Below are 20,348 nucleotides of genomic sequence, written 5' to 3' on the forward strand. Positions count from 1 at the left end.
AAAACTATGCCCAGGGAAAGGCAAAAAAAAGGGGGGAGGGATGATGACCACTTACCAAAAACAGCGGGGTGAAGTCATGTAGGCTGGCTGCAGGAGCAGAGATCGCCGCTTGCGGCACGGTAGGTCGCGGTAGTCATGTTGAGAGATGAAATAATTTAGATTAGCAAAAAACTATTGCAGGCAGCAAAATTTAAAAATAAGAAAATTGAGGCCTCTATGCCTTGACGTTGGCGACTACATGACGTAGTGTCGAGTCTGGGACGAACAACGGAGATTGACTCTCGCGGATCGCGACGCGTGGTCCGCACAGACCAGATGCTGCCCGCCGAATCACCAAAAAATGGCGTCGGGGCGCCTAATTAAAGGAAGCAACTGCCCCCAGCCAAAGAAGGGGGGGTGGTGATTGCCCGAAGGTGTCCGGGAACGCCCGAAGGGGCGAAGCAGACTGCAAAATGTTCGCCGCGCTTTCACGCGAGTCGCCGGCGAACTAAGATCGCAATCGCACTACAACTGCTGCCAAGGTCGATTGTGACAAGCTGTCTCTTATGGGAGGGATGAGTAGTGCACTCTTGCAGCCAAGACGAGAACCTGCCTGGAGGGTCACAGAAACGTATGCTAGAGTGCAGTGGGCGCGCTCGCGACCAGCGCTCAGAGCAAGGTTAGGGATTTTTCCCGCCGCTAGACTTCGCTGAGGGCTCTGTTTGACAAGGGTGAAAGTCCTTGAAGAGACAATGTCCCCGCCTGGGTTCACTGGGGATCGATGCTCCGGGTTGGAGTTACCTTGAAGCCACCGGTGGGTTGATGAGGGGAGGGGGTTTAAATTTGCTAAATCGCCTGGGAAAGGCGTCATGTGGACCGTCCCGAGGCTTCGCCGCTGGCTGTAACCTAGTCCAGTACGTGATGGCAAAACCCTTACGTATGCTTGCCTCCGAGAAATGAAAGTTGCTAGCAGTGGGTTTGGGGTAGCGTTCGCCAGAACGAAAAGTAATTCTGTTACAGGGAGAAAACGTGACGCAAAATGTGGTTGAGATGCTGCGATCACAAATCGTCAGCAAACAGTATCTAATTGAAGTCTGTGAACAAGCGCAGGTGCACCGGGTTGCACAAGATTACGTCGGAGTGTACAGTAATGGAAACAAAATTATATGAAATTAAAAATGTAAAATTTATAATTTGGTTTTCTTCTTTTAAAATTAAAAATTAATTTTAAAATCGTACATTTGTGCCTGAAAGTAGCACTGAAACGGCACAGCTGGAAACTGAGTTTTCAAGAAATTTCCTTGAAAATTAAAAAAAGAATACAATAAATAAAATTACAGTGAAACGATATTATTAGGCGACGAGAAACAAAGCAAACAAAAGAAACTACTTATAATTACTGAAAGTATTTCTTAGTCCGTACAATGTTTACAATTTTTAGTTTATTTGAAAAGTAAAAAAAAAATCATTTTGAAGAATATGATTGAAGAAGGAATGCAGAGACATGCTAGGCACGCTGACGTCACTCGAAGATGTCCTGCTGCAGGACCACCTGCTCGTAGGCCGGCAGGTCGGGCCGCTCCCTCCAGAAGCTCTTGGGCGAGTCCTTCCAGCGGACGAGCGTGCGCAGGCTGGGGTCGCGGCCGTCCAGCAGGAGCGCCGTGACGAAAGGCAGCGCCATCAAGGACGCCGACAGCGCCATGAGGGCGCGCGACTGCTCCGTCTGCGGCGTCATGCCCAGCTTCTCGAAGAAGAAGACCGCCCGCCGCAGGAAGGGCGTCGCCTCGGACAGCTCGTTCTGCCGGAGATACCAATCACAACATCACGACACTCTTCCACATGACGTAGATCACAAAGTTGTCAGCTCAGGTCTGCGGCGTCATGTCCAGCTTCTCGAAGAAGAAGACCGCCCGCCGCAGGAAGGGCGTCGCCTCGGACAGCTCGTTCTGCCGGAGATACCAATCACAACATCACGACACTCTTCCACATGACGTAGATCACAAAGTTGTCAGCTCAGGTCTGCGGCGTCATGTCCAGCTTCTCGAAGAAGAAGACCGCCCGCCGCAGGAAGGGCGTCGCCTCGGACAGCTCGTTCTGCCGGAGATACCAATCACAACATCACGACACTCTTCTACATGACGTAGATCACAAAGTTGTCACCTCAGGTCTGCGGCGTCATGCCCAGCTTCTCGAAGAAGAAGACCGCCCGCCGCAGGAAGGGCGTCGCCTCGGACAGCTCGTTCTGCCGAAGATCACAACCACAACATCACAACACTCTTCTACATGATGTAGATCACAAAGTTGTCAGCTCAGGTCTGCGGCGTCATGCCCAGCTTCTCGAAGAAGAAGACCGTCCGCCGCAGGAAGGGCGTCGCCTCGGACAGCTCGTTCTGCCGAAGATCACAACCACAACATCACAACACTCTTCTACATGATGTAGATCACAAAGTTGTCAGCTCAGGTCTGCGGCGTCATGCCCAGCTTCTCGAAGAAGAAGACCGTCCGCCGCAGGAAGGGCGTCGCCTCGGACAGCTCGTTCTGCCGGAGATCACAATCACAATAACAAAACACTCTTCTACATGACGTAGATCACAAAGTTGTCAGCTCCGTCTGTGGCGTCATGCCCAGCTTCTCGAAGAAGAAGACCGCCCGCTGCAGGAAGGGTGTCGCCTCGGACAGCTCGTTCTGCCGGAGATCACAATCACAACATCACGACACTCTTCTATATGACGTAGATTACAAAGTTGTCAGCTCCGTCTGCGGCGTCATGCCCAGCTTCTCGAAGAAGAAGACCGCCCGCCGCAGGAAGGGCGTCGCCTCGGACAGCTCGTTCTGCCGGAGATCACAATCAAAACATCACAACACTCTTCTTCATGATGTAGATCACAAAGTTGTCAGCTCCGTCTGCGGCGTCATGACCAGCTTCTCGAAGAAGACCGCCCGCCGCAGGAAGGGCGTCGCCTCGGACAGCTCGTTCTGCCGGAGATCACAATCAAAACATCACGACACTCTTCTATATGACGTAGATTACAAAGTTGTCAGCTCCGTCTGCGGCGTCATGCCCAGCTTCTCGAAGAAGAAGACCGCCCGCCGCAGGAACGGCGTCGCCTCGGACAGCTCGTTCTGCCGAAGATCACAACCACAACATCACAACACTCTTCTACATGATGTAGATCACAAAGTTGTCAGCTCAGGTCTGCGGCGTCATGCCCAGCTTCTCGAAGAAGAAGACCGTCCGCCGCAGGAAGGGCGTCGCCTCGGACAGCTCGTTCTGCCGGAGATCACAATCACAATAACAAAACACTCTTCTACATGACGTAGATCACAAAGTTGTCAGCTCCGTCTGTGGCGTCATGCCCAGCTTCTCGAAGAAGAAGACCGCCCGCCGCAGGAAGGGTGTCGCCTCGGACAGCTCGTTCTGCCGGAGATCACAATCATAACATCACGACACTCTTCTATATGACGTATATTACAAAGTTGTCAGCTCCGTCTGCGGCGTCATGCCCAGCTTCTCGAAGAAGAAGACCGCCCGCCGCAGGAAGGGCGTTGCCTCGGACAGCTCGTTCTGCCGGAGATCACAATCAAAACATCACAACACTCTTCTATATGACGTAGATTACAAAGTTGTCAGCTCCGTCTGCGGCGTCATGCCCAGCTTCTCGAAGAAGAAGGCCGCCCGCCGCAGGAAGGGCGTCGCCTCGGACAGCTCGTTCTGACGGAGATCACAATCACAACATCACGACACTCTTCCACATGACGTAGATCACAAAGTTGTCAGCTCCGTCTGCGGCGTCATGCCCAGCTTCTCGAAGAAGAAGACCGCCCGCCGCAGGAAGGGCGTCGCCTCGGACAGCTCGTTCTGCCGGAGATCACAATCAAAACATCACAACACTCTTCTATATGACGTAGATTACAAAGTTGTCAGCTCCGTCTGCGGCGTCATGCCCAGCTTCTCGAAGAAGAAGACCGCCCGCCGCAGGAAGGGTGTCGCCTCGGACAGCTCGTCCTGCCGGAGATCACAATCACAACACTGACAACATGCTTCTTCATGACTCTGATAACATTGATGCATGCTCCATTCACCCGAATTTTTATTCACATATTTTGGAGTTCGCCTGTGGCTTGTGCAACTATGCAGTTGAATGTAAATAACATTTCTGCCAATTTTTTTTTAAATTTTTACGATTTTGAAGTGTTTTAAATATGACTGGCTTAAAATAACTATCTCTCTCATAAAATATATGAGACAGATTTTGTGAGAATTTTCTGTATGTTCCACATCCAAACCAAAAAACCACTTCTAAAAACAAATCTTTTAAATATGCACGAACTATGATTATTTGAGTGTCTTTCTCTATATCACTGGATCCTTGTTTTGTCACAATCGAAAAGTCTTATAGCTATATCAGGGTCGTAACTAGATGGTGACAGAAGGGGGCTTGCACCCCATTCGCCTTATTTTGGGTGAGGAAGGGGAAGTCGGAATAAAACAGGCAGAGTAATTTTTACTATAGATATTCACTTGAATAGAACTTGTGTTAGAATGCAAAATAAAAAGTTGGAAGGCATATGAAATGAATTATTTTAAATGAAAGATACATACATGTATACTGTCAAATATTTGAAAACTGGTATTCTTTACGTAATATCCTAATTGCGATTTAATAAATTTATTTATTTACCGTACAATTTGAATAAAAAATGTTTCGAGTAGTGAAAAAAAAATGAGGTGGTAGTATGAGGTGTTGTCAGGAATGCTCCAAATGCTCCAAAAGGCTCCAAATGCTCCAACAGCTCCAAATGCTCCAACAGGCTCCAAATTCCCCAAAAGGCTCAAATGAGATTTTTCCCCTAGTTCAAACTACCCTAGTTACGTTCTTGGCTATAAACAAAACCAAACGATTTAATTTTAAATAGGTTTAGTGTGTAATTTTTTACGTATTTACGGAAAGATAATTGCTGACAAAGTCACACAAAGTGAATAAATACGAGGGGGACCAAAAAATATCGGACTGAGAGTGCGCTGCCATTCGTAGACGTAGTAGAGAATTCTCCCGCTATATGGGGTTAATATATACCTTCACTAAACAGCTGCCCTTATGGCAACAGTTTGTAGGTTAACGTTTGATTGTAGTATTGTTTTTCTCTTACTGTTCTCGTGTTTCGCCTGCGAAGTGATTATCGAAGATTTAAAAGAACAAAGCGTGTGCTTGGAAAATCGGCAACAGGAGCTTATCAAATGCTTCAACAAGCTTTCAAGGAGGATGCTATGAGCCGCACACAAGTATTCGAGTTGTTTAGGCGCTTTAAACGTGGTGAGGTGAGTGTTGAAGACCGTGCTTCTACTGGGTGCCCTTGAACATTTCAAAACGATGAAAACGTTGAAAAAAATCCTCCAACAAATCAAGGAGAATTGTCATTTCACGATATACGAGATTCCAGAAGTGATAGGAGTGAGCTGGAGCACGAGCCAGCGGATTTTGACTGAGGATTTGCAAATGAGACGTGTTTTCTCAAACAAGATAAAAAAAAACTTTCAACTGAATTCGAGCAAGCACTTGAACAAAGACACTGAAAGTGTTCCAGACTTTTTGACCAAAGTAATTACAGGTGATGAGAGTTGGTTTTACGGGTACGACCCAGAAACAAAGCAAGTGTCAAGACAGTGGAAGACTCCAACTCCCCCAGACCAAAAAAATGCAAGATAAGTGAGGTCGAATGTTAAGACGATGATAATTTTCTTTTTTGTTGTTCGTAGTATTGTGCACCGAAAATGTGTTCCCCCTGGCCACACTGTTAACCAGCACTTTTATTTGGAAGTTATAAGACGTTTTCGAGAAGACGTGTGGAGGAATCGACCGTAACTTTGGCGATCAGGTGATTGGTGCCTTAATCACGACAATGACCCCGCACACACGGCCTTATGAGTGAACCTCTATTTGGCCTCTCAGGGGTGGTCTACCGTTCATCACCCTCCGTATTCACCAGACCTAGCCCCGTGCGACTTTTTCCTGTTCCCAAGAATGAAGAAAAATCCCAAAGGGAAGGGTTTTAATGGTATGTAGGCGGTAAAAACAGCTTCGCAAAGGACACTGGACAATATTAAGGTTGAAAGGTTCCAAAGGTGTTTCAAACAGTGGAAAAAAATAACTTGAAAAGTGCATCACATCTAATGGAGAGTACTTTGAAGGTGACTGAAGGAATTTTGTAAAAATAAGTAATAAATAAATTTTTATGACAAAAGTCCATGTTTTTTTAATCATAGTGGGACATAAATAAGCAAAGATATTTGTTAAGTGTGCATTTACGAGTATTGTGCCCAAAATACCAAGGAATCAGAATTGAGAATGGTTAAACGGAAAAAAGCTTGGTCCTCCGCAGTGCTAGTTCAGTGTTCTATCCCTGCACCCCATCTGTGTGATCTCGCGACCTTTTAACTACTGTTGGTCATCGACAACAACAAAAAAAATTTTAGCAAGTTTTTCAGTGCTCGCTAGAGATGTGTAACTCTAACCTCGGTAACGAGCAAATTTAGGTGTTCTCATGTTCAAATACACTTATAATTCGAAACTCTGACACGAAATTTAACGTATAATTCTTTGAAACAATGCCGAGCGTGATACATATACCAAATTGTGTTTTTAACTACATTTCTTGACACGAGTCACACTTAGTTTCCGAACCCACTATAATACGCTGCCGGAGCAGCTACGTAAAATATTAAATCTTCTGATTAGCATAACGAAATTTAAAATTTTATAATGAAACGGCTCCAATAAAAGCGTAAAAGACTTGAAGAAATACTAAACCCCGGCTTTGGACATGAATTTCTACATGGAAATTTATAAAAATACTGCCTATCTTTTTAAATTTTTTTAAAAGTTATCACTTTAAAGTTTACTTTTAACTTTGTAAACTTAGGTTAGTGCCATAAGCCACAGATTGCAGGACCGTGGTTACACAATTACGTTTCTTGCGACTTCCGTACCATTCACAAAATTACTCCTACCAAATGGCGTATACCGAGAGCTAAAATGTTACACATAAAAAACATTTTAAATCCTTTCTTGGTATTTTCCTTATACTTACATGTAAAGATACCAAAATGCGTGATTTTTTTTGTACAAACCTGTGACAAGTGCATGTCAAACTATAACTTACTTACTTGCAGCTATCTCCTTCACATAAAAAAACAGATAATATATTTTTTTATAAATTTAACTATACGGTTTATGTTTAACTCTCTTTTTGTAATGTTTTTTGATAGGTAATTGCCTGCTAGCCAGCGTAAAAACTTTACAAAATAAAAACTTTACGGCTGTTGTAAAATCATGGTTGAATTTAAAAAAAAAAAAAAAACAGGGAGGTACAGTTCGGGTCCACGTCGTATATTTTTCATGAAAAAGTCAGGATAAAATCATAAGAAGTGTTTTGTACTTATATTTAATTTAATTATTAATGTTTATAAGCTAATTTTCACTGTTACTTTCTTTTTGAAGCTTCCGTAGCTCTCGCATTTGTTCAGGACTGGAGTTTGTAAACTCACTGGAATTCCTTCAAAGCCAGATTTCCTCTAACTTTCGTTTCCTGTAGATCAGAGCATGTAAACGAGTCATGTGAGACGCTATTATAAATCGCTCCGTGTAAATGCTGGAATACCTTCTCCCTGAGTTCAGGACATGGTGTTTGTGATGTCCTTTCTACCTTCATCTTGCGGAAGGCAATGGTAAGCCACTGCACAATCCTCCTGCCTCGGCAAGCAAAGTGACGTCATGGCTGTCCTCACCGTGGACTTGTCTGTGCTCACGACCCCTCAATAATGGGCAAAACGGCTTATAATCATTTTTATAGTAATGATTAAATTGAAAATTTAATCAGAGTTGTTACCCAAAAATTTAAAAAACAATTGTCATAATTATCTACACCCCATATTATAATGCCAAGAAACAACTTTTCCGTGATGAAAAAGTAAACTCTGCAGCTTATGTTACGTACTCGTTTGAGGAATATTTCCCCGAGATAGCGATGCGCCGTTGCAATATGTACTTCCAGTTGGTTTTCTTCCGACCACGACAGATACAGACGGAGATGATGCAAAGCGTTTGCGTTATCGCCAGCACTGAAAATAAAAAAAACAATACCAATAAGCCATCTTGAGGTTCACAAATATCATCTTGATCATCTGAGCTATAACCATTCAAATTTCAAACAACTGGCTATGCAAGTTGGGTGAACTACTATACGAAAGATACAAGTTAAGATTTGTCCTCTTGTTGTTTGAGAAATAGATACCAATTAGTGTGAAAGTCTACTGATATGGAAGTTTCACTGAAAGCTGTATTGTCTCTAGAATACTATCTCAAGGCCAGATTTTGGGTTTAATCTCAGTTTAATAGTTTTTAATAATTCTAATAAAAATATCAGAAAATTATTCTCAATTTTCTTACCCTGCAATGTATATTATTAAAAAAGATTTCTTAGTTTGTAGGACATTATTGAGAAAAATTGTGAACACGTTCACATAATTGTCAACTGTTATGCACTAATATTATTACAATTTTATTTTATCTCATTGTATACTTAAAACAAAACTAAGACTAATGGGAAGGTTTTATGTAAGTACAATTAACCTAATTTATCCCAAAAGACTGTTTAAAACAAAAAAGTGAACGGTTTTGTTTGATATCAGTAAGTACTTGGACATTAGTGGCAGTCTATAAATTGTCAAAATGTCCTTGTTGAACTCTGAACACAGCCGGACGAAAGCTGAGAATCTACAAGGTTTCTGCGAATGCCGCTTCCTCATTCGCTTCCCTTGCTTAACGCCATCGTAGCCCTCCCTTCCACTCATGGGAGTCAGTCAAGTTTTGCGCATGCGTGGATTTGAAAACCCGCCTGCATCTCCATCTCATTTTTCAGACAGACTTTGCAAAGTTAATTAATAGTTTCACTCTCCGGGGCCACGACACGAAAAAATTAGTTTGTAATTTGTAAATAGGCTATATTCATTTTGTGGTGTCTGTTGGGCAGCACCGCAAATAGTTTCGTAATCGCTTGTTATTTTCTGAACTTAATTTCTGCCACCCTTTCTAAAAAATTATGATTTTAGTTAGATACTTTTTTTAAATTCTTATGACAGTGAGGTGTTTGAATACGCCTCTAGCACATGTATTAATATATTCTTTATTTTATCTGGTAATTTTTACTCTGGGAAAGCGTTTATTATGTTGATATTTGAAGTTTATTGTGTTTTAATGTGTAAAGACTTAAATAGTGTGCTTTGGTCATATTTATAATTCTAGATTAATTTTTTTGAATTTAAATTTTTGTCAACATTGCTGATTCTTTCTAGTTTTTGAAGGAGTGCCACAGTTTGGAATCACGTGCCGTAATTTGCACAACTGTGTGTGCGCGCGCGGGTGTGCAACCCAGTGCTGCAACTAATACCGTAACTATGGCGTGTTTTCATCTCGGCCGGGGGAGTAGCCAAGGGGGAGGGGATTAGGGTTTCAACTCCCCCCCCCCCCCCCCTAGCAACAAATCTTTAATTAATTTCTTATTCATCACTCAAACAAATTTCATATTAAATTTCATAAAATTTTTACCATTACAAAATTTAAATTGAATTACCGAAAACTGCTTAAATAGCACTATTTTACACCTTAAAATCCAAATTTTCCCGGGGGAGGACCCCCCGGACCCCAAGCTTTAATACGGTGGGCCATGCTTCTTAACACCCCGCAAACACAAATCCTGGCTACGCCACTGATCTCGGCGCTCGAGTGGTAACCCGCCGCCGTGGTGCGCGAGGGCTTGCTCGTGGACGTAGGTACGGGAGTGGGGTTCCAGGGCCAGCACTGGACTCCGCCAGTCAGGGACGGCACGACTCCGAGACCTGTCCACCGGCCTCGACTACCGCAACAGTTCAAGTGAGGCGGCGCCAGTGCACGGCCCTCAAGTTTCGACCCTCACGAGTCACTGTGCGCCTTGAGTCTAGAACTGCGGTTCATTTTCAATCGTGCGGTAACTTTACTTGATGTTTCTTTGAATTCTTATGCAATCATTTTGGCAACAATTTAGAAAGCGACTGCAAGCTGTGCAGTGCGGTATAAACTTCCAGTTTTGCTTAAGAAACTAGTTATATTTGAAAGCTACTATTCTAGCTTTCATACGCAAGCTCTTCGAGACACTTGGTGGCGATCATGGCACGAGATGGTGCGCGCGAGGCGAATGTGCCTTGGTTGCCCCAAGGCAGGAGACCCCGCGACGACCCTCAGGCATTAAACTGTGCGCGCCGCCCGCCTACTGTCTGAAGTGTATAGGAGGTGGGTGGTAGTCATTAACAGGCTCTCTACCCTAGGGTGACTTTGTACGAAACTTTTGTGACAAATATTTTCGCATTAAATATTGCACTCACGTGTTGAGAAACTACGATGCTTTTGATCAGCCATGCTCTCAAAACACTTTTTACTTGATCTACGAGTGTATAGTCGCCACGAGAGGACGATTTATTCTTTTTGAAGATAAACTTCTTTGCTGAAGGTGTAACAACTTTCGAGCGTTACAAAAATTCCTATCGCATGAGGGGAAATAGCTAGGTATGTGTTGGGGGAACCGGGAGAGGAAAGGAATAGTTAGGTACGTGGTGGGGGAACCGATAGAGGAGATGGCAGGGAAAGGTAGACACGAAGCAGCATATACTTGCGCTCTTGCTCTCTTGCGCTCTAGCGCACTTTCATCTGCGCGGTTGTTTCTTGTTGGTGGACATCGCGCTATCCCCACTCCGGGGCCATTGGCGTGGGCGAAGATCGCTGGAGCAGCCTTGAGCGGGCTCCACGTGGTGGCGTGGAACAAAAGTAAATATTACTAAGTTAATTATTTGTTTAAATCATTATTGTTAAACGGGTTTTTGTGAGCCTTCTTTTTAACTGTGTAACTAAATATTTCTGCTGGTATAATGCTTTGCACGCTTTAGTTGACATAGGTAATTAATTATCACGAATTATTATTTGATTAACTAAATCACACACCATATTATATTTACGTGCCCACGAGTGTGTTAATATGTTAACTTCAAATAAGAGCCGTGAATATTTCTCCATCGGAGTGCAATTGTGGGTGAATGTGGCTCCAAAAAGTAGCATTGTGTTATGTCCTATTCTTATGCCATGTTGTCATTTTCACATGGCCGACACCTACCTCAGATTACACACGTCAATTTGGACAATTAGTTAAACTGCATAAACTATCTAATTAATGGCTAGCTTCAAGTTGAAGAATTATTTAAAATCAATGTTTTTTTTAAATGTACAAGAAACATTTTTTGGTACATTTGTTTAATTCAAAGAATCTACCATTTATTTATTCGTGTGGAAAGAAGTTATTTGATATACCCACGTCCTAACTATTCTCAATTGTTATCTCTTGTTTATTAAAAAATTATAGTGATGTATCTCTATACATAACTAATAAGCAAGAATTTCACTTCCGTCGCTCATCCTTTATTTTTTTTTGTGAACGAGTTACTACGAATCGTAACATTCGCGTCAGAAATATTCGTGAATTAGGTGGCACGCTTGGGTTAATGCAGACAATCCTTTTAAGTACTCTTAGTTTAATAATCAAGATACTGTTTAGTTATTTTTATGTGTAAGTTATGTGTGTACACTCGCGTGTGCATTTTAGTGAGCACTTTACAAAAAAAAACCTTAATAGAAACAAAAAATAATGCGGAAAGAATTCATTACAGTTATTTCTCTCCAAATGGCCGTGACCTTGCTCTTTATTATTTTTCAACACCCCCTTTTGCAATTAAGTTTACTACTTTTTTAATTTTTTATGTATTTCACAGTTTTGATGTTAGTTAAAATCTTTTGATATTGTAACTCTGAAGGAAGAAAGGGGACGAGGGTTTAAAACCTCACCAGATAACACTTTCCAAAATTTGAGGATGTCGAAGGACGTAGACTCCCGGCATAGCTACTTTGTTAAATACCGCTTGGTGCCACGAGGAAGTAGTAGGTTTTGCCATTGGCTGCACATTAGCATCCGAGCACCCTTTCCCGCTTGTTCTGTTGGACCATGGCTCAGATACTAGTGCCGGCAACAGCGCCTTCTCCCGCAGGAGAAGGTCAGGACCACACCTATGTCTACGAGACATCGGTCTGCGAGCATCGTCGAGACAACTTAAAGGTTCTCACAAACCGGAGCGGTGGCGGTAGCGATATTTGCACACGAGTCTCTGTATTGCGCGTAAATGGACCGGCCGGACCTAGTAGAGGAAACACTACTTCTTGCAGCTGTAACCGAAGATGAGCAGCAACCGTACCATCTATTGCTAGCGTTTATGCCGATTTCATTCCAAAACCACATCTTTTCTTCTGACATTCTTGTACTCGGGATCTGACATAAGTTCATATAAACACAATGTTTGCCTTCACTGCTTCGATAAGTTTTTTTTTTCTGTTGCACTTGTCATTGCGTGATATCACACGCACACCACCACACCAATTTTGCACTTGCAACACTAGGCGGCCTGCGGGATGAACGCAGCTCAGGCCGCTTCCGCGCTCGTGTGTTCGCGGCTGGTCTGAACATGTCCGTTTCATTACATACGTCGCGTTTTACCGCCACCGCTACAGTGTGTGAGAACCTTTTATCGCTCACCACTGGTAGGCGAAGGCCAGCTGCATGAGGGTGGTGGCCAGCACCTCCACGTCCTTCTCGTCGAAGCAGATCATCTTGAGCGCCTCCAGGGTCTCCACGGCCTGCAGGTACTCGCCCGACGCGATGTAGCTGACTCCGAGCTCCAGCATGGCGCCGTCGATGGACTCGACCTGGCCGCCTGGGACACGCACCACGTCGCAGTCGGGTCTTTCCTGCGGTGTCATCTGGCGACTGCATCGGCGTAGCTGTGTTCATAAAGTTGGGGGGGGGGGGGGGGACAAATAATGATTGTGATGTCATGTAAACCCATTCCCCTCTTACTAAGACGCGGGGGTCCGGGGGTCCTCCACCGGAAAATGTTGATTTTAAAAGTGCAAAATAGCGCTTTTTAAGCAGTTTTTGTATCTAACCATTGGATACATCGATGTTAAAATTATTATTGTTTCCTTAAGATAAAATTTGAGAGTGAAGAAATTACAAAAAAAGATGGGCAGAATAATATTATAAAATAAAAATATTACGGTCTAGAAAGGGGACACGTCCCCCATGTCCCCCCCGGTTCCTACGCCCTTGCTGGCGAGTATGGGCCCCTCTGGTGCTCGCGCGCTGTTGTCATTTCTGCCTCTCGCCGTTGACGGCACTCCTCTGGGTCTTCTTCTTCATTGGCTACCCCTACCCTGTGGGCTGTCCATTCTCCTGGCAAGGGTACATCGTGGCCTTGGACCATTTTTGCTGGGGTCATTCCTGTGGCTGCATTGGTATATATATAGATGATAAAAGTCCTTGTCAGAATTGTAACGGGAGAGGAAAAAAAATTGATGGTCCGAAAAATTTGTCTCGCCGCAGACTTTCACCTCACTTCGGGTGGTAGCAGTTCTATCTTTTGTCTTTACTGGCATCATCATTCTTCACAAAGATACTTGTTATAAAATGGCTTTCATAAAGATTCTGCAGATGAACACAGATTTGTACTAATCATAACATTTTAATAGTGCAAATTTGACATGTTTTCTAAAATGAGGTTTCAAAGTTTTTTTTTTCTTTCAATTTTCAATCAGTGTCGGCAAAAGACAAACAGAAAAAAAAATGCAAAAAAAAAAACATTCGCATGTCATAATTCCAGTTTGTTTTAAAAATTATTTTTAAAATCATTATTCTGCAGTTCATTCAAAGTTACACAAGTTAAAAATAAAACTAAAGTTTCTTATTTTTTATGTACTCTGCCAATATGACGTTACAAATAAATGTGATCCTGTGTATCTTATTGTCCACGGTAAGGGATCTAGCGATAAACAAATAATTTACTGATATATTTTCATTCCAATATCGGTCTTCTCTATATGTCATGCGTACCTACTCATATACAGTTTAATGTGCATCCTAGATATACCCCGTGGGGCGTTACCTCGAAGATGACAGAAAGGGGGTTTCGGAAGTAACTCACTGTCATGAGCGCGCCGAAGAGCCGTCTTGTTGAGCTGGACGGCGCGCGCCGGGTCGGAGTCGCGCAGCCCGGCCGCCATCTTGGTGAGAGCCAGGTAAAGCAGGTGGCAGGACTCGACGAACACGGTGTCCTGCGGCCGGCGCAGCTCGTCCTCGGCGTCCCAGGACTGGCCCATGGCGAGGTCGCGCGCCTTCGCGAGGTAGGGGGCGGCCTCCCCCGGCTCCTGCACTGCACCGGGGCCACACCCTCATCGCGCGTGCGCCGCTGCCGGGCTGCGTTAACATACCACTGAACTACATACTCGTGTGCCGGGCTGCGTTAACATACTACTGAACCACATACTTGTCTGCCGGGCTGCGTTAACGTACCACTGAACCACATACTCGTGTGCCGGGCTGGGTTAACATACCACTGAACCACATACTTGTCTGCCGGGCTGGGTTAACGCAACGCTGAACCACATACTCGTGTGCCGGGCTGGGTTAACGCACCACTGAACCACATACTCGTGTGCCGGGCTGGGTTAACGCAACGCTGAACCACATACTCGTGTGCCGGGGTGCGTTAAAAGCACTGCCCCGTCATAGCCATTTCGGGGCCGGTACAGGCGTGTCTAGGTCTCATGTCTATCAGTCTAATTCCACTTAATAAATATATTTTTGTATATGTACGAACATACCAAAGTACATTTCATTTAATTTTAAATCCACATTCATAAGTATACTGAATGAATTTATATGAAATTCCAATTTGAAATCCTTCTATTTTCGTCTTCCCTTATCCTTAAATAGCCTAATGAGACTATATTTTTTTTTACTTTAATTGCCTTTTTATTAACTTATAAATCAAATAAAAGAACCATACAAAAAACACAAAATAATACTGTTAATACAAACATACAAATAGCTCAATCATTAAAAATATAAAAAGGATAGTAATTAGTATCATAAATATAAAAATTATTTGAAAAAACGTAATAGTAAGATATTAAGCAGATAGGCCTTGCTAGATGCAAGTTCTCATTGTGTAGATAAAGTGGCCTTTTCTAGGACAGAGCGGTGCTTTAAATAATGCTTTTAATCATAGGTTAGGTTGTACGTCTAGATATTGCCCAAGCGCAAAAGCTGCACAGATGATTTTTTTTTAGTCCAACATCGAATGACTAAATTTCAAATAACAGCCATAACTTTTGTATCGTGTTGGATGAAGTTGTGTTTGAAGTCAAATCGCATGTGCCTTTATATTTTCGAATCACAGAAAGTGTTCTATAGTTCATCAGTTAAATATATAGGTAGGTCAAAATACTAAATATCCTAAGATAAAATCAACCAAAGTGTGTGCTTGTTGGATTAAAATTTGTAAAAAAAAAAATTACCTTCATGAAATGTTTGTATAAGCTATTTAATTTTTCAGTTTTGATGGCAAATGGTATGTATGGTAAGTAAATGATGAAATTAGGCATAGAAGACAAGAAATTGTCTATATATTTGTATTAGTTAATGATCTGAATACTTTTGATTTTAGCCCTACAGATAGGTTAACATCACGTTAAAGGAAGTAGTTATTTGACAGAGTGTTTTGTAAAAGGTATTTCTGTTTGAAATATATGTCTCCTAAACTTTGTTGTATTTTGGCTTATGTACATTGGAATGAGATTGAAATTAATTTCATTGCATTTTCAATGACGTAACAGTGTGGGATAGAATCTTAAGCATATCGTAAACGCAGTTCCCAAAAAGTAATTACATTTAAAAGGGAACGAGTGCATGTATTTAAAGTTGGAGATAACAGTTTATGTAGCACGGGTTTGCACGGAGTTTTAAAGCGATGAGACATCAAAGGTTATAGCGGGCTCTGAACCATGAGTATCAAAGCATGAAGTGCAAGGAATCACGTCCAGAGATGTTTCTCCTTCACCTTTGGTGCGCAGTTGGTCGCACGTCGCACGCGTCAAAGCTCTGATTGGCCGAAGTTCATTGACACGCAGTGCATCGTACGGTACCACGCCGAAAAGGCCGGCCACCAATGGGCACACGTACACCGGGGAAATTACCTTCAACGCCGAAACACCGCAATGTCGAATTACCTTAGTTCCAAAAGGAAAATAATGCAGAATAACAAATTGAAAATTTTGGAATCACAAATTGACCAGAACTTCCTCCTCTCCGCCAAAGCTGCAACGCAGAACTTAAAGGTTTTGAAAATGAGTTAGCTGGCTTAACGCGGCCCCCATTATAAAATTAGTTCATCTCAAAGGAATCGTAAGCGTGTCTTTAAGTACTCGCCATTGATGCATGAACATTTAACCTCTGTAAAGAGCAAACTCATGTGTTCTCACGTTGTTCATGTTGCAGATAAACTTATAATATGGAATTCTAACATGATATATAACAAAGAATTATTTAAAATAAAGCCGAGAGTAAATCGTTGCTTGTTATCATTTAACGCATATCAGAAGTGGCAGCGTGAAACAACCGTAATTTTTTTACTATTATAAACGGCTCCGATGAAACCCTGGCTTTGGACCTGATTTTCAACAAGGAATTTTATTTAAATACTGTTCATTTTGTTAAAATTCAGTAAGCTGTCAATATTATAAAGTTTCCACACGCGTTAGACGTTATACGCCTATGTCACTACTAAAATATTAACCTGAGGCATTCTAAAACAAATATTATAACACTAAATATATGTTTGTGAATTTTGTAGAAATTTTTAATTCAGGGTAGTGTGCAGAGCTGATTCACTATTATTATATTATTTTATTAACAAAAGTACAAATAACTTCTCTAGTGACGAGATTTGAACCTTGCCCCTTGAGGTTATCAAGCTCTCGCTCTACCACTGTATTATAAAAGTTGAGATTACGTTTAGAATGAATATTTTAGTTTACCAAATATTTTCCAAGGTACTTTCACCATCATGATTTTATGTCGCTACAGTGGGTCCACCATCTTTGTGACACATTTCCGTTCAAAGATTTCCATTCCATTTTCACTAAATTATTCCTACCAAACGTCGTCTACCGAGAACTAAAATGTTTACACATAAAAAAATTATTTCATGAACAAGTTGCCAGGATCCAATGGACCGTGGGGAGTACTCAGCTGATGCGCAGTCTGACAGCTGGCTTGTTAGTCAGTGAGTTGGCTGGTGAGTGTAAGTGCTCTTCAGTTCAGTTTCAGGCGGCACTGAGCTGCTAGAGAAAGAGTGTAATGTGACAATTGGCTAGCGTTGATTCAATTATTGTGTGTCAACGAGACCTCCTGTGCGGATGACTTTGGCAGAGTCGGCTTTGTTGGAATTGTTCAAATAGGTTTAATAGTCATCAGAGCTGCCCTAGCTATGAATGGCTTCATTGGAAATGTAGCTCACTTGGTGCAATTTTGTCAGAAATCTCTCGTTTCCTCATGGGAACATAACAGTCTTGGCTTTATTATAAAATTAATTACGTATTCTGGTTTCCCCGTCCTGTTACAACTGTGTGTTGCTGTGAGGTGGTTGGGCTCCACTTGTGGCACTGAAGGTAGCCGTCGCGGCCCTGTTCCCCTGGGCTGCTAGCGACCAGTTGGCCATGAAACAAGATACCAATGACAGAGCTTGGACGTGTCCGCATGCGTTTATCTAATCTGCAACTATTAGAGCCTGTGGTTTCTTAGTTGTGCATTAAATAAGTGCAAGGAAAAATCACATGGTTTTTATTATGCAGTCAAACAGATATATGTTCATCACTTCATTTAATAATATTTTCTCATTTCCATTAGGTTTGATACACGCACATGTTTGTTTTATAAAAATCAGTAGAAAATATGTGTTTTGATAATTATATTAGTTGTTGTATTGGGTTGCCAATTTTTTTAAATTGATATTCTGATCAGTGTAACAAATAAATTAGACTTTCTATAGACCTCCAGCCCAGAGACACTAACAACCATGGGCGTAGATTCAAAGGGATCACTGAGGGGGCCTGCTTACGCATACCAAATAGTGTCTGTGAAGCAAGGTTGATAAACATAAATGCAGGGCCGGTGCAAGGTAAATTGGCGCCCTAGGCGAAAAACCTTAATTCCCCCCCCCCTCCCGGCCGGACACCCCAAAAAAAAATGTTCCTTGCCTCAAAATGCATCACGTAAGCCTAAGATTTTGTCAACAATAAAATGTAAGCAGGCTTGTGATTTTTTTAACTTTTTTACTTATTACAAATCATAAACAGGTCACCGTGGACTTTAAATAATTAATTATATCAATATAAACATTCCAAACTGTTACACAAATCCATTTTCATCTAGTTTCAATAATCGTTAAACATATATCAGCTGTTATGTGTCGTGCTGCGCCGCCCCCAGCTACTTGGCGCCCTGGGCGGTTGCCTAGTTCGCCTATATGGACGCGCCGGCCCTGCATAAATTTCAAAATCTATGTTTATTGGAAAATTGTCTGCATATTTTTTTTTTAAGTTTTCTGTTCATTGCACCCAGACAGGCCGAAACAAGGGCGGCATGCAACACGCAAGCACCCATATCCAGAGATGGTGTGTGATGACAGGAAACCCCACACGCCCGACTATGGGGACACAATAGGCGCAGACTGCGTGCAGGACTCACTGTGCTCGAAGAGGAACAGGCCGTACACGTAGCTGGCCAGCGCCTCGGCGCGGCCTCCGTCGCGGGTGTGGTCCCGCGCCACGCCGAGGCTCGCGAGCAGCAGCTGGTCTGCCAGCCACCACCACGCGTCGCCCGCGTGCATGAAGAACACCCCTAGCCCCAGCAGCGCCGCCGCCTCGCGCGCCACGTCGTCTGCCGGACAAACCCCGCTCGCTCGCTCGCTCATCCTGTTCGCAGTCGTGCTCTGTGGAGAGACGACGAGAGTGATCTCTTACAATGCTGTCTGCCGGACAAACCCCGCTCGCTCGCTCGCTCATCCTGTTCGCAGTTTGCTCTGTGGAGAGATGATGAGAGTGATCTCTTACAATGCTGTCTGCCGGACAAACCCCGCTCGCTCGCTCGCCCCTCCTGTTCGCAGTCGTGCTCTGTGGAGAGACGACGAGAGTTATCTCTTACAATGCTGTCTGCCGGACAAACCTCGCTCGCTCGCTCGCCCCTCCTGTTCGCAGTTTGCTCTGTGGAGAGATGATGAGAGTGATCTCTTACAATGCTGTCTGCTGGACAAACCCCGCTCGCTCGCTCGCTCATCCTGTTCGCAGTCGTGCTCTGTGGAGAGACGACGAGAGTGATCTCTTACAATGCTGTCTGCCGGACAAACCTCGCTCGCTCGCTCGCCCCTCCTGTTCGCAGTCGTGCTCTGTGGAGAGACGACGAGAGTGATCTCTTACAATGCTGTCTGCTGGACAAACCCCGCTCGCTCGCTCGCTCATCCTGTTCGCAGTTTGCTCTGTGGAGAGATGATGAGAGTGATCTCTTACAATGCTGTCTGCCGGACAAACCCCGCTCGCTCGCTCGCTCATCCTGTTCGCAGTCGTGCTCTGTGGAGAGACGACGAGAGTGATCTCTTACAATGCTGTCTGCCGGACAAACCTCGCTCGCTCGCTCGCCCCTCCTGTTCGCAGTCGTGCTCTGTGGAGAGACGACGAGAGTGATCTCTTACAATGCTGTCTGCTGGACAAACCCCGCTCGCTCGCTCGCTCATCCTGTTCGCAGTCGTGCTCTGTGGAGAGACGACGAGAGTGATCTCTTACAATGCTGTCTGCCGGACAAACCTCGCTCGCTCGCTCGCCCCTCCTGTTCGCAGTCGTGCTCTGTGGAGAGACGACGAGAGTGATCTCTTACAATGCTGTCTGCCGGACAAACCCCGCTCGCTCGCTCGCTCATCCTGTTCGCAGTCGTGCTCTGTGGAGAGACGACGAGAGTGATCTCTTACAATGCTGTCTGCCGGACAAACCTCGCTCGCTCGCTCGCCCCTCCTGTTCGCAGTTTGCTCTGTGGAGAGATGATGAGAGTGATCTCTTACAATGCTGTCTGCTGGACAAACCCCGCTCGCTCGCTCGCTCATCCTGTTCGCAGTCGTGCTCTGTGGAGAGACGACGAGAGTGATCTCTTACAATGCTGTCTGCCGGACAAACCTCGCTCGCTCGCTCGCCCCTCCTGTTCGCAGTCGTGCTCTGTGGAGAGACGACGAGAGTGATCTCTTACAATGCTGTCTGCTGGACAAACCCCGCTCGCTCGCTCGCTCATCCTGTTCGCAGTCGTGCTCTGTGGAGAGACGACGAGAGTGATCTCTTACAATGCTGTCTGCCGGACAA

At 43.9% G+C, this 20,348-nt stretch overlaps 1 protein-coding gene across 2 annotated transcripts in view; it reads right to left on the reverse strand.

Moving 5' to 3' along the window:
• Positions 1–1,354: 1,354 nt before the first annotated feature.
• Positions 1,355–20,348, reverse strand: part of LOC134532349 (uncharacterized) — a 64,533-nt gene continuing 45,539 nt past the window's right edge. For both annotated transcript variants that reach the window (XM_063368776.1, XM_063368777.1), the window contains exons 5-9: positions 18,694–18,885; positions 14,090–14,317; positions 12,646–12,823; positions 7,975–8,098; positions 1,355–1,777 (exon numbers count right to left, since the gene is read on the reverse strand). In XM_063368776.1, the coding sequence (XP_063224846.1) occupies positions 1,502–1,777; positions 7,975–8,098; positions 12,646–12,823; positions 14,090–14,317; positions 18,694–18,885 (998 nt within the window). In that variant the 3' untranslated portion in view covers positions 1,355–1,501. The remainder of the gene's footprint in view (positions 1,778–7,974; positions 8,099–12,645; positions 12,824–14,089; positions 14,318–18,693; positions 18,886–20,348) is intronic.

The sequence above is a fragment of the Bacillus rossius genome, chromosome 5, assembly GCF_032445375.1.
Source record: "Bacillus rossius redtenbacheri isolate Brsri chromosome 5, Brsri_v3, whole genome shotgun sequence".
NCBI classification, from domain to species: domain Eukaryota; kingdom Metazoa; phylum Arthropoda; class Insecta; order Phasmatodea; family Bacillidae; genus Bacillus; species Bacillus rossius.